At 42.7% G+C, this 14,900-nt stretch overlaps 1 protein-coding gene across 1 annotated transcript in view; it reads right to left on the bottom strand.

Annotated features, from left to right (window-relative positions):
• Positions 1-4,256: 4,256 nt before the first annotated feature.
• The window catches only part of LOC116942356 (ephrin type-A receptor 4-like), a 42,786-nt gene continuing 32,142 nt past the window's right edge, over positions 4,257-14,900 (bottom strand). The window contains exons 11-17 of the mRNA XM_032954148.2: positions 13,197-13,382; positions 12,324-12,385; positions 11,237-11,446; positions 10,050-10,199; positions 8,737-8,930; positions 7,649-7,804; positions 4,257-6,118 (exon numbers count right to left, since the gene is read on the bottom strand). Coding sequence (XP_032810039.2) covers positions 6,016-6,118; positions 7,649-7,804; positions 8,737-8,930; positions 10,050-10,199; positions 11,237-11,446; positions 12,324-12,385; positions 13,197-13,382 — 1,061 coding nt within the window. The 3' untranslated portion in view covers positions 4,257-6,015. The remainder of the gene's footprint in view (positions 6,119-7,648; positions 7,805-8,736; positions 8,931-10,049; positions 10,200-11,236; positions 11,447-12,323; positions 12,386-13,196; positions 13,383-14,900) is intronic.

Here is a 14,900-nt window from a genome sequence, read left to right as displayed (position 1 = left end):
CTTCTTACAAAGTGGTACTAATTTTGTTGAACCCAATGGGATGATAGGCCGAGTACACCACCAGCAAGAATATACATTTACAAACCTTTTATTATTGCGTCTCATGGACTCTGACACATCACAACCCAGTTGGAGCTTGTGCAGTGTATAATGTAGAGAGCCCTTTGTCCAGCCACTGCTGAGTGAAGGCCTCTCAACTGTATCGGTCGTATGGGTCGCTTGACTGTACTCGCCATGGTGGCAAGAAGACGCTATCTCCCTCGCCTGGTGTGCAGGAGGTCATGGGTTCGATCCAGAACTTGACGATGCCTGTATATTTGGAGTTTGTGTGTACTCTCTGCCCCGTGATGATTCCGTCGATTGTTTTTCGGGGGTCCTCCGGTTTTAGCGCTCCACATTTAGAAACGTGTGTTAAGATTATTTGGCTGCCACTATACATTCCCACGTGTGGTGATGATGCAAGCCACTTCGATGTTCTATCATGTGTGGCCAGGTCGCCTCTGAAAATAAAATAGTTTGGTTTGTTTAGTTTAGTTACCACGTTAGTGCAAGTTGGTGAAGGAGGATTGGGGGAAAGACTGATTAAATACAACTGCTGTAGATATGATTGAAATTTAAATCCTTTACGGCTGTTTGCAAACTATCAATGCGACCAAAACGTAGCTTATGAACCACTTATCTACTGTTTTGAAGGTTGGATTTTCGGAATGAAAATCTAAATCGAATATAATAGACTGATAACACGTGTTAACAACAAAGTTTAAGAGGAACTATTCCTTTGTCTCAAGCGTGCTAAAACTTTTTTCGGGAGGCTGCCAGGCAACTTCGGGGTGAGAGCACTGTTGGGATCATGGGTTCGAGCCTTGGGTCTGATTGTCTCTCAGTGGGTTCATAATGGTCGTATCAGAGACATCGAGCCAACACTGCTGAGATCCTGGGGTTACAATCCGGGCAGCCACCCGCGATTAACGCGGGTTCTTAAGTGTAACGAATTGATGGTCTCAGTCCCGTCAGAAATAAATGTGGGTTTTCACTGAATTTCTCAATACTTTTCTGGCTCTGAGAGTGAAAACAAAAAAAAACATCTACTTTAACAGCACCCATAGTGTGGATATCAGGTCACTTGTCGGGATCTCAGCAATAGTTCTGTGAAATCACCTTCCTTTTGGGCAATTCGTTTCTTCTCAAACACGACATGATGCACCGCTTTGCGGAGTTTTGAATAGATAATCCCTGTTCTTACGACATGGCCCCGAGAGATCAATTGGAAAAAAACTTGTAAAAAAGACCACAATAATAATAAAAAAGACATTTAAATCATTGTTATTCGTACAGAATATGCTGCTGAAGACAGTGAGTGTGCAGAGTTACCTTTTAAAACTCAAAGTTAGTTGTTTTGTTGCTCTTAGAGACGTTTTAAAGCCAGTTATACACTGTGCAAATGAGCAAAGATCGATGTACTGCTAAATTGTTAGTGCCCTGTCAATAGACTGAAGTTCATAGAGTTTGTGAAACGTGAGCCCTCAATGCCCCCCACACGAAGATATAATGAGAAGAGTAGGCAAGACGAACTACTTTGGAATATTTGGCTGCCTCAATCCCCTGGCTGTTCCATTTTCAAAAGCAATTGCTTTCAACAAAGTATTGTTAACATTGTTGAAGGAGTGATTGCGGGGGATCTAGTTTTTGTCAATAAAGATAGCAGTGTTTTTTAGGTTGTTTTTAAATATAAATGTATACTGTATCTTGTGTACCAGTGACCTTGTACTGTATGGCACTCATTTAATGAGTATAGTTGTCAGGCGTTGTATGGAAGAGCTACTGATATGGGTGGTTCCTACAATTGTCGTCAAGGCATTGAACACAAATGTTTCCACACAAGCCAGTATTGTGACAAATGTAATCTACAAAAGAACGTCTGAGAATCTCAATTCCTACTCCAACACAAGAAGTACTCTGTGATGTACAGGCCACGCCATGAAGCACACATTGAACTACTGCAGTCCAGGGTTTCCCGAACGCCGATCCTTACGATCTACCATGCTACGTAACTCTGCGTTTACCAATGTCCTCCTTCCATTCAATACAAATTCACTCGTTCCATGGTGCACAAGCCCGACCATGATTGTTAAACGCGCCCCACGTGACACGCTCAGAAATTAATAAGAATACAGGGTGTTTCAACGGGGTTATTTTTTTTTTACCACTTCTGAGAATTTGCAACAACACCACCAGAAACATGCTGCCTCCGGGCTCTGGAGACCTCCTGGAGAGGATTCCAGGCGTGCGTTGACAACGATGGCGAACGAGTGGAGACTCTTTGAAGCTATTAACATACATTTGTTATCATGTTACAGTGTATTATCCGTTCTATGTCCATTAAAAACGATCGTCCCATATAAGTGTGAAAAAAGTTTGAAGCACCCTGTATAATAACCTCGGTTTTCTATAGCACAATGCGAACAAGGCCTCAAAAACGCTTCACGTGAAGCTTAAGTTATGGTGAGAAAGCCTGATGAATAAACACCGGGTGAGTTTTAAGACGCGATTTAAAAAGTGTGCACGGAGCTCAGATTCCGTGCCGAGGAAGGGAATTCCACGATCGCGGAGCCGGGCTACAAGAGGCTCCCTGTGCGTTCATTGGAACCGATTAAAATTAAGGTTGAGATCTCAAAAAGTGTGCGTGTCTGCGCGCGTTCCATTTTTTGCGGGGAGCGGTGGTGTAGCGGTTAGCGCTCCGCTGCGCTACGAACCCGGGGAACCTGGGTTCGATTCCCGGTCACGGCCAACACCGGTGGCGATTATCTTCCACAGTCCTGCCCCCCCCCAATCCTCCCTCCCTCCCCCAGGTCGACTCAGCCTCAAACGAGTAATTGGTGCGGTGTGGAAACATTGCCACGAGGCAGACAGATGCGGCCCAGCGTTGTTGCTGGCCACCCACCCACGCACCCGTGTGCCGTGCCGACCTTCATAGGTGCTCGCTAACAGCACTTGCCCCCAACAGTCTGTTAAGGCTACAAGGGGGATCGTTGTCTTTGTGTTCCACGTGACACAGACAGCGTCAATTGCTCCGTGTTTCACGTGGCACGCGTTTAACAATCGGGCGCGTGCGGCGTGGAACGATTTCAGTCGCCTTTGACTGGAGAGTAAATTTGGCAAACAGGGAAAGGCGTCGCGTGGTGGGGCGCGATGACTGGAGTTTGGGAGCCCCTGCAAGACACCAATATACACCACACGCCGTTGTATCCTCTTTACGCCCACCCCCCACATTTTAATTGCCCCATGCTTCTCCTTCCACAGCCCTCTCCAACCTGTCGCACAAACCCCTTTCATTTGAGCCTCTCTTCCCACAATTCTTTCCGACACAAAAACGCCTCCCGATTCAACTCTCCATTTGTGAACCCCCCCCCCCTTCCTCCATACAACGCACGCATGTCAAACACCGCGCGCTACATGCCACTGGGCAGGTGGCCGGCTCAATTGAAGACTTGTTGCGTCTCTCCCACCCCTGCCATACCGCAATGCAGAGGGGGACATTCTTCACAATAGTCTTAGCACGTGCGGCCGCGTCAGCCGAGACTCAAACAAACCCCTGACCTTTTGAACCGATGCCTGCAAGGCAAATGCTCTTAACATAACGGGTCAGCGGTAATCTCTAAAACAAGGCTCTGGTTCTAAAGGGGCACGGCCTTCTTGCCCCGTTTCCTTGCCAAAGATTGCCGAGGAATTCCCCTAGGTTTACCATGACGGGGGATTAAAATTTGCACGGACTGAAAACGGCAAAATATTCAACGCAGTTCATTTCCATGATGCCGACCCATCGCTGAATTTCAAGGGGAAATGACACGCAGACACTGGGATTCGTGAGTTTGTTTTCTCTCTCTTTGAAACTACTGCAGTGGCATACTTTTGACATGAGTAATGTTGGAAATGTTAGTTTATATAAGATTGTGACTGAAAACAAACACTTGTAAGGTCATTATTTCTTCAAAAATATATATATTTTTAAAAATACCAATCTAATATATTTTGACTATGTGAAAGCAAATGAAGCCTTAGATGAAAACTTTAGCCGCAGTAATTATCAATAATAACGCCACAATTGGGTCTTGCAATGACTGAATGACGGCGAGAGTTTGTTTTAGTAAGGTGTTTGAATTTTTTTGTATAGTTTTTATTGAAACATTTTTTCACTTACGTTTGCAACATTTTTCAACGCGGTCATTGTGTGATGTGAAGTGAGCAAACTGACACAATTATTATTAATATTATTTAATACTGTATTTACAACAATGAACACAAAAACAGAGGCGTCAGGAAATGTTTAGCAAAAATAATAATAATCGGAGAGCACAATTAATGCAGGGGGGGAAAAGCCAATCCTGTAAATAAATACAAATAATTTAAATAAATAAGCAAAACAGAACCTATTGTATTTTCATGAAGAAGAAAACAATCCCAATTGCTAAAAGAAAAAGAGCTACAAGATAAGGCACAAATTAGGTAAAGATATTTAAATGTGGTGATAATCAATAATTAAAATGAAAGTTAAAACGTAAATCGTTGTTTAAGATACATTTTGCTTACCTAGACATCATCGGAGTAAATTTGTTTCACTCTGTATTACTTACAACTGCATATACAATATTGGTACCTTGACTTGAGGTCAATAAAAAGGTGCTTTGTTTTAAAGCAATGGGCAACAGCGCAATGTCAAATATCAGATCCATTGGTTAGCATGGCAACTTTTCACCGATGCAAAAATTCCACACAAATGTTACATCATTGATAATAATATTGTTAGGATGATGAACAATTATACGTCACTATTATTATAAGTGCACTTCTTTTGTCAAGAGTAAACACAATTAAAATGAGTCTATTACTCATGATGGATTTGTTTGTGTTTACCGTTTAATGTCTATTCATATTTCCATTCCAATTTAAGTCAAGGAAGCACACAGGACGAATTGCATAAAAGGTACTATAAAAGTAATAAAAAAAACAATAAAATGATGAGTGATTACAGTATCTTTGGTAAAATTAAAATGGATATCATGAAATCAGTACATTGAAAGGCCACTTCGAAATGCTGTACAACAATACGCACATACACGCTTTGATTGTCTCACCTTGACACCAAATGTAAGATATATACACCATACACTCTCATTTGATCGTTTTGTACATGTAGCTCATCACAAAACCTATTAAATGTTAAGTAATTCAAACTTACAATTATTACCCCATTTGTACACAATATCCCAATTATTGGAATGCAGAACGATTATGCCTGTATGAAATGATAAACATTAAGAACTCACTTTCAGACGTACTTCATACATCGTTTAAAATAGACACGCTGACCTTGATCCAACATGGTTAGAATGGACGTACATTGTCCAACCAGCTTGCCACATGCAATGTACTGCAGAGCGAGTTCTGTGGATGTATTTGATCCACTTACGATCATGTGTACAGCGATAGACCCTATATAAAATGTTTCACCATATTGATAGCAAAAGCATGACACATTTACATTATGATAGAAAATATTACATTTAAAATAAACAAAACAGGTCACCTAATAACCATCTATTAAAAGTACTTTCATCAATGTGCCTCAATTTGCTGTGCAAATTGCATCCAAATGAACTAAACATGCAGCTGTATTATTCATTCAGGGCTAAAGTATGTACAGGCGTGTTCACTCATTACTGTTGCAGGACTACGGTTAGTATCATAATAGTTGACGGTTTAAAAAATATGAACAAAGTGAACGAAGTTCAGAACCATTTCATAGTAAAACCGTGTTCTGTTAAGCATTTCATTTTTAAGATCTACAATCTTACTCCAACATTTTCGTATGCAGGGAAGTATTGCAGCTCTTGTTCATTCTTGTGCACGTGAAGTTTAGACTTCCACAAATGTGCAACGTACTGACGTCTCCCTAAATAACAATTGTTTTGCTTTTCTTTCCACTCTGACGTTGCAAAACTTCTCTCCGACGATCGTTTATGTCCGCACCGCATTGGCAAGTTGAACTCGGAGGGTCTGGATGCTGGTCATAATTCTCTTCTGATGTCCGGCTAGGGTCACTCCAAGCCTTTGTAGGTCACTGTAGGAGTCACAGAAGTTCATGTTAAAATGTAAACAGGAACAGCCAAATGCACTGATATGGGTCACCGCTAAATTCATCACTGACTGCAGCAGCCCATAAGTACTCTTTGGTTCTTTCGGTAAAGTCACGTAGAAAGAAAATAAATTAAATAATAGAGTACGACGTTTCGATTGCAACACAAGCAACCATCATCAGGTAGAACTAAATTTGAGAGAGAGACAAAACACAGACACGTTTTCTCAAACTATTCCTGCAGTCACGAAAGCTTCAAATCAAGTTTAGCCCATAAGTAATTATATTAAGTCATACTTGCTAATCATGCCCATTTAGAAAATGGCTTCCTGCTTCCAAAATGCCAAGTGCCAAACAACATTTATGTCTCAGCATTGGACGACATCTAAATGAGAGCTGATATTAACATGATGTCAATGTGACTAATTCTCATTGTTTGATCCAAATGACTCACATTGACAAGTTGAACCAAGTTCCTTATGCAATCGAGTGGCAGTTTCAATATATTCAAGAACATATCTACTATTCTTTGGTTCTTTCGGTAAAGTCACGTAGATAAAAATAATAATAAAAAGAAAGTGAATAAAAATAATAAAAATAGTTTATTTATATTTATATGTTTTATATTTTTTTATTATTTGTATTTTATTTTTATTATTCTTTTTCTATCTACATGACTTTACCGAAAGAACCAAAGAATATTAATTCCTGCAGTCACGAAAGTTTTAAGTCAAAATTTAACATGTCTACTGCTCTGTATAAATAGCATTACTGTAATCAATCTAAGCATTACTATACATGCAGCGTCTGCTATACATATAAACATACATATAGAATGTTTAGTATATGATCTGTGCAACACATTGTTGCTATGTACTGCATGTATTTATTATTCCCTCCAAAGCAACTGCAGTTGACAGAATGCCACACACCAGTGGATACAATCTACTGAGAGATTTCCATCAACAGACAGAAATGGAACGAAGCACATTCATGAGTAAATGTATGGCTGCTTTAAATAATTCGTAAATGATACTTAATATTTAATAGTTGCATACAGTGTTATCCCTGTCCTCCCTTGTGAAGAAAGATTATTGTCTCGACGGGTTCTCACCCGCTACAATAAACATAACTAATTAATGAGTGCAATTAATGCAGACAATATCAGCAGGCTAAAATTATGTTGGGACATATTTCATGAAGGATTCTGCATGAAAAACAGAAGCCCCCGAACAAAGTAAAATGTTAATTTTTTTATTTAAAGCTTTCGTGACTGCAGTGATTCATATTCTTGGTTCTTTCGGTAAAGTCACGTTGAAGGGAAACAATAAAATAATAAAATATTTTATTATTTTATACAGCTATTTATATAAAATAATAAAATATATTATTATTTCATTGTTTCCCTTCAACGTGACTTTACCCAAAGAACCAAGAATATTAAGTAAAATGTTGGTCGGTGCCAATTGCACCTTCTTTAGCAAATAAACTTGTGCACGGTGCAACGAGGCTTACTCCGGTGTCATCTGTGCGACGGCGGGCCACGACACCAAGCCGGCGTTGGTGAAGTTCTCCTTGTAGCGTCCCATCTTGATGTCATCCAGCCACTCCCCCACCGAGCAGAACATCGTGTACTCCGGAGCCTTCCTCTCCAGCAACGGGTTCGACAGCCTGTTGACGTGCAGCGAAAGGGCCCGATTCAAAATTAAGGGCGAATTTTTTTTTATTTCCAATTTGTTAACCATAGCTTGGGATCCCACAAGTGCCGGGAAAGACGCAGTTTATTTTAACAATGTAGTCCACAAATAAGCATCATTGGGTTCACACTAATTTATAGGTCAGTTGAAATAAAACTAAAAACTATTTAAAAATGTTTTTTTACCAGGTCAGGCTCAATGAGCAATATAGCTATTTTTCAGAAGCGACCTGACCACAAATGGTAGCTCAACGAAGTGGCTCATCATGTGCCCATTTTAAGCAGCTAAATACTCTAAATGGATGTTTATAAATGTGGAGGGGGAAACCGGAGGACCCGGAGAAAAATCCATGCGAACACATGACATCCTGTATACCATGCGAGGTATTTAACATCCTGCCACCGGGATACCCAAATTGACTTGTGGAGCAGAGGCAGGTCACCACCATGATGAGAACATTTATTATTTGCACCATTATATCTGACAGACAACAAGCTCCCTTTAGGTAATGTTTACAGAAGCAGCCCTGAAATTGCTCACTCACACCACTGAAGGTGGAATGGCCTCCACTGCAGGGAACTCTCGAGAGAGCCCATCTGGAGAGTATTCGGCCTGCTCATTTCGCTGGCCAGGCATCTTAGAATTAGGTCAGATAACCCACAATTACGCCACCATGAGTGAGCTGCCGACCGACGACCTGCAGTGGTTTCTCATTTATACTGCTGGGTGGACAGAGGTGGCAACATTTTACTTGACCTGATATTGTTACAACTGCTGCATCCGGGGATCTAATTGAACCAGCGACCTCTCAATTGTCATCTCAGTGGTGGTCAATCATTGCACCATGGCAGCATCGAGCACTTTGCAATCATGGGGGAGGCAGTAGACCACGCGAGAGGCGCTCACTCGACGCTGGACTGCGAGGTGGCGTGCAGGCTGGCGGGGTTCTGCAGGAGCTTGTCCAGGTAGGCGAGGATCTGCGCAAAGTTGGGCCTCTCCGTGCGCTCCTTCTGCCAGCAGTCGAGCATGAGCTGGTGCAGCGCCGGCGGGCAGTCCATGGGCGCCGGCAATCGGTAGCCCTCCTCGATGGCCTGGATCACCTGCACGGTGCAACAAAATTGTGAGGACCCCAGTGGCAGTGAAAGTCACATATGGTGTGGCGTGCATTGATTGGCTATGGATATGTTCAACCTTTAACGCTGAAAGGTTGTTGTAAAATTTGGCCAGAACATAGGCCAGGTTTGGCACCATTGCATAACCCATTTGGACAATGAATCTGAACTCATTATTATTCCACTGCTGGATGAAGGCATATCAAATAGTGTCATGCCGAGTATTTGTGGACTTAAAATATATTTTGTCAATGAAGCCCTGACAAAGCTAGGCATAAACTAAAAAGTAAAAACACGCATAATTTTTATTGTACATCTAAAATGTCAGAGTGAGAGCAACAATTTGCATATCGGATGCATGCCGGCAGGTAAAATATGAAATCTGACTATTTTCTTGCTCGTTGTCAAATTAAGTTAATTTGTGAAGTGTGATGATATCAGGCGAGTGTGGACTTTTGTTAAATTCACCCTGGACACACCGGTGGGCTAAAGTAGTGAACTATTTGTCTTTTGTCAACGTGACACTTTTTTGCTGATTGGCCGTGTCGGGTGGTGGAGGGTTACGACACATTTATAAATAACGCGATCTAACCTAAACACCTTTATTATGAAAAAGGCATTTGTTTGTGATTTCCTGTGGCTCTTGTTCGGGATTGTTTTAGTTTTATGTGAATACACAGAAGCCGTAAATTATATATAATGTCAGTCAATAATTCATGACACTAATTAATATTGGATGTTTTTTTGTTGTTGGTATTTTAAAATTAATTTAACATTGTAATACATGTGTAACGTTGCAATAATACTCTGTGACACATTGAATGCAAAAGGGACTTAAATATGCAACAGGAGTAAAGAAAATAAATACATAATGTATACATTATAATTAGTAACTATCAGTACTATCATAAAAACAACAAGAACAAATGATACATATCATGCAGCATACATGCTAGGGTTCATTGTATTTGTTATAAGTCTGGTTTAATACGTTTACAAACCACACTATGCAGATGAATTCCAAAGGAGATCATCATCCAGCAGGAGATACGTTTAGACTGATGATGATGATGACATACACGCTTACAATTAAGCATTAATACTCACGTCCTGGTTGTTCATGTCCCAGTAGGGCCTCTCTCCGTAGGACATGACCTCCCACATGAGGACTCCGAAGCTCCACACGTCGCTGGCCGATGTGAACTTGCGGAAGGCAATGGCTTCTGGGGCCGTCCAGCGGATGGGGATCTTGCCTCCCTGCGCGTAGCAGAAACAACAACAACAACAACTCTTATCAACTTCCATAATGATGCTAGCCATCTGTTGAGATCCTAGGTCTTAGTGAATCGCGTATCAGCAGTATCACTCTGAGACTGCGAGTGAGACTCAATGAGTAAGTGTGAATCCCCACTGTGAGTCTTTAGGCTGAGTGGTGATGAGTCTCAATGAGTGAGTGTGAATCCCCACTGTGAGTCTCGAGGCTGAGTGGTGATGAGTCTCAATGAGTGAGTGTGAATCCCCACTATGAGTCTCTAGGCTGGGTGGTGATGAGTCTCAATGAGTGAGTGTAAATCCCCACTGTGAGTCTCGAGGCTGGGTGGTGATGAGTCTCAGTGAGTGTGAATCCCCACTGTGAGTCTCTAGGCTGGGTGGTGATGAGTCTCAGTGAGTGAGTGTGCATCCCCACTGTGAGTCTCTAGGCTGAGTGGTGATGAGTCTCAGTGAGTGAATGTGAATCCCCACTGTGAGTCTCTAGGCTGGGTGGTGATGAGTCTCAGTGAGTGAGTGTGAATCCCCATTGTGAGTCTCTAGGCTGAGTGGTGATGAGTTTCAGTGAGTGAGTGTGAATCCCCACTGTGAGTCTCTAGGCTGAGTGGTGATGAGTCTCAGTGAGTGAGTGTGAATCCCCACTGTGAGTCTCTAGGCTGGGTGGTGATGAGTCTCAGTGAGTGAGTGTGAATCCCCACTGTGAGTCTCTAGGCTGGCTGGTGATGAGTCTCAGTGAGTGAGTGTGAATCCCCACTGTGAGTCTCTAGGCTGAGTGGTGATGAGTCTCAGTGAGTGAGTGTGAATCCCCACTGTGAGTCTCTAGGCTGGCTGGTGATGAGTCTCAGTGAGTGAGTGTGAATCCCCACTGTGAGTCTCTAGGCTGAGTGGTGATGAGTCTCAGTGAGTGAGTGTGAATCCCCACTGTGAGTCTCTAGGCTGAGTGGTGATGAGTCTCAGTGAGTGAGTGTGAATCCCCACTCTGGTCCTCAGGCTGTGCGAGGAGCGTGCGGGGGGGAGCTGCTCACGTGGGTGGTGTAGACGGCCTGCGGATCGTCCTCCAGTCCCCGTGACAGCCCGAAGTCGGACACCTTGCACACCAGCTTGCTGTCCACCAGGACGTTGCGAGCGGCCAGGTCACGGTGGATGTAGTTCATGTCGGACAGGTACTTCATGCCGGCCGCAATGCCCCTCAGCATGCCCACCAGCTGGCCCACGTTGAACTGCCCGTCGTTCCCCTGCAAGGTGAGAACCAAGGCAATGTGAATATAGCGCAGAAAAAAATCCATGGTAATCCTTTTTATCGATATCACACTGCATTTCTCATCACCCTCTTATTTGTTTTTCTAAACAGCTGATTGAATATCATGAAAGCAATAGTTCCACATCTTTCAGAGGAGGTTGTAAAAGCGTTTCATGTGTACACTGCGATTGGAGGCACTCATGTATCACCTTTAAACTCAAATATTGTTTTGAGTTTACATAGAGTGTCTATACATGGATCACCCTGCATGAACGATTATCAATTCTCATATACACGCACACACATACCTAACTGTTAACTGGGGAAGTGGGAATCTTGTGAAAGGAAGGAATTTAATTTCGTCCAAAGATTTAATTATACATAAGTATATTTTAATTTCCATTGAAATATAATTTATAAAATGCTGGTACGTAATAAACAATTAACATATCTCATTGCATGCTGGGCACCTGTTCCAAAACGTAACACAGGCCCTTTTAATTATAACTTGGCAGTAACTCTTCGAATGATTAGACAGCTTCTAGAATCTACGAAAGAAAAAAGTTAAAACAATAAACTCTGCCAACCACAACCTCTCCCAAATCATGCTAAACCATAAAAAAAAATGAATCGCTACAACATGTTTGGCCATCGTAATTAAACTCAACGACTGCGAGGAGTTCAATACAACACTAATTTTATATATAATGTAATATATATGCAACTTTTTTTTATTTCAAACTACGTTAAATATATGCACACGGTATATTAGGTTACGTGCTGTTTCAGTACTTAACGGATGCAAGGATGTGCAAAACTGGTTTAGGTAAAAGACCGCCCTTTTTTGGTCAAAGAAAAAATCAAGCACTCACCCTCAGGAAAGCATCCAGGGACCCATTTTCCATGAACTCCGTGATTATCATCACCGGCTTGCCTAGAGGCAAGGAAGGAAAGCCCATCACAAACATTGCCGCAAATAATTACTCCCGGAATGCAACTGGAGTGATAAGGAGTCCTGATGATCGATCGTATCTCAAAGTTAAACCATGACAACACTGTTAACAACAACAACAAAAAAGCTTGTAGGCTGCTTTAAGTGAACTGGTGGAGTGACGGAGCAGATAAAAAGAACGAGTGAGCAATGTTACTGTCATGACATAATTCTGCATTTCTGCTTCATGTGCTTTAAATATTTAATAAAAAAAACAGCTCGTGTACGTGCGCTCACTCAGGCTTCGAGTGTACGGCCGTGAGTGCTCCTTTTGCTCGCGTGTGTGGCGTGATTGCATCCGTTTTTGTTCCTGTGTGTACATTTGTGCCACTCCCTGTCCTTGTTCTTGCAAGAGTGCCTGTCGATGCACCTGTATGTGTGCGAGCACATGTGCAAGCTTAGGACTAATGTTTGCGTGACTGTACTTATTCCAACCGTCTATAATTGTGTGCGCCTGTGTTCATGTGTTGCCCAGCAATGTGAGTGAGAATGTGTGTAGAGCGACAGGGTTCCATTTTCAGCCATGGTTAACATCAGCGGCAAATAACTGAAGCGGTCCTGGGCCTCCACGAGGTTGACTCACCCTTTAACCAATTACCTGCTGCGGTGCGTAAACACCAACAGCACGATTGTGACCACACCACCATCCCATGCACTTGGCCCAACAGCCTGAAAAAGGCAGTGCTGTTGCCAGCACTCGGCGTGTTTGTTCCCGTGCGCCCGCCCGCCCGCTCGGTGCCGCTCAGCGACTCACTCTTGGTGACGACCCCCTCCAGGCGGATGATGCTCGGGTGCTCAAACTGGCCCATGATGCTGGCCTCGCTCAGGAAGTCCCTGCGCTGCTTCTCGCTGTATCCGGCCTTCAGGGTCTTGATGGCCACCGGCGCCTCGGCCTGGCCCGGCACGCGCAGGCGGCCCCGGCAAACTTCCCCGGACTCGCCTGCATGCCCGCCACAAACATTCATGGTCATCCCCAGATGACCTGGCAAACCCTCAGAGTGACTGCAGTCGATATCAGAGCACTGCAAGGGTCGTTGCCGAGAAACATCAGGCAGTTTACCAGCGATGGTTAAAGAAAATCTGACTGCTGACGAGACGTTAAATGTTCAAACACGTTCCAGAGTTTGCTTGCTTTGAACCCCATGCTGCCGATCAGATGCACCCCCAACAAGCATGTGAGGCCAATGGTTTGTGCTTAAACAAAATACTTTTATCTCTTTATGTGAAGAGACAAATATGGGAAAGGGGCATCATTGACTTTGTTATTGAGCCAGCAGTATTCAGTCCAACAGCTTAAATGGTGGGTGGTTAATTGAGATGAACTTTGTCCTCAGCAAAAAGCAATATGTGATGGGCTTAGCCCAGCCACTGATAACTTCACAAATAAACCCCAATGTGAAAACATAAGGGCTAATTTTGGGTTTTGTATTCCAGTTGGTAAAGTTCATCGCCAAGGGATGAACTCATTAGTTTCACATTATGCGGACAGTGAAATAGTCTCTCATCAGTCATCAGTCTAATCGTTGCATAAGGTAGACTGCACGAACCATTTAGAGCAAAAGCCTATGCTCATTTTTTTGGATGCTAAATAATGAGAGATGCACATTCCTGCCGCCATAGAGAGATCTGTAAAACTCATTATGTAGTTGTCAAAGCGACAGTCGCTCGTGTAGCTGGCAAAATAAAATGAAAAATATAAAGGGAAAAACAGAACCAAAAAATGTATTTACTTTTTTAATGAATTTTAGAAAAAATAAAAAAAACAATGCTCCCATAATAGACGTTTGGGTTTGCATGAGTAGCACTGAAGATTGATTTTACCCGTGTATGTGCGTTTCTAATTGGTGAATTTTCAATACCCTTCATCATTGCAGTCATATGCTCGTGCAACGGCTTGGCTCATTACCAATATAATGAACTCCACGGTGGATGCGGTGATAATTGAGGGCAGGAAGCTCAGGGATGGGTCATGGGGGAGGAGTCATGGGGGAGGGGGGAATGGCTTCACTGCAATCGCTTCATCTCTGTGCCGTTTATTGGCAACACCGTTGCCCATTACATTTGTATAACGACCAACAAGTAGGAAGCTTCACCCGCATTCCATTGCTTTAAAAAAAAAACAATACTATAATTTTAGGAAATGTTACCAGGTGACTTTAAAACAAAAGGACATTGTAGGAGCCGGAAAAGCAGTGCTAGCCAAACCACCTTTTCATAAATAAATGGACCACTGTTCATATTTAAAGCCATCAGTACTTTGGGTCAATACTGGACCTCAGTTAACTTCCCCTGCTTGTTTATTCAAAACAAGCCTCTCAATGCGTTAATGAATGAAGTCGCACACAAGCACGTTTGTAAAAGGGTTGCCACCTGCCCAAGTTTTCCCAGGAACATCCTATTTTATTCTCGTATGTCCCGGTATTTGTACTGCAGGGGGTGGCAACGCTAGTGCGTTGGA

Source organism: Petromyzon marinus, chromosome 14 (assembly GCF_048934315.1).
Source record: "Petromyzon marinus isolate PM22_M1 ecotype Great Lakes invasive population chromosome 14, UKy_Petmar_22M1.pri1.0, whole genome shotgun sequence".
In the NCBI taxonomy this organism is placed as follows: Eukaryota; Metazoa; Chordata; class Hyperoartia; order Petromyzontiformes; family Petromyzontidae; genus Petromyzon; species Petromyzon marinus.
The sequence above is the reverse complement of the archived record's forward strand: the minus strand, read 5'-3'. Positions and strand labels throughout refer to the sequence as shown.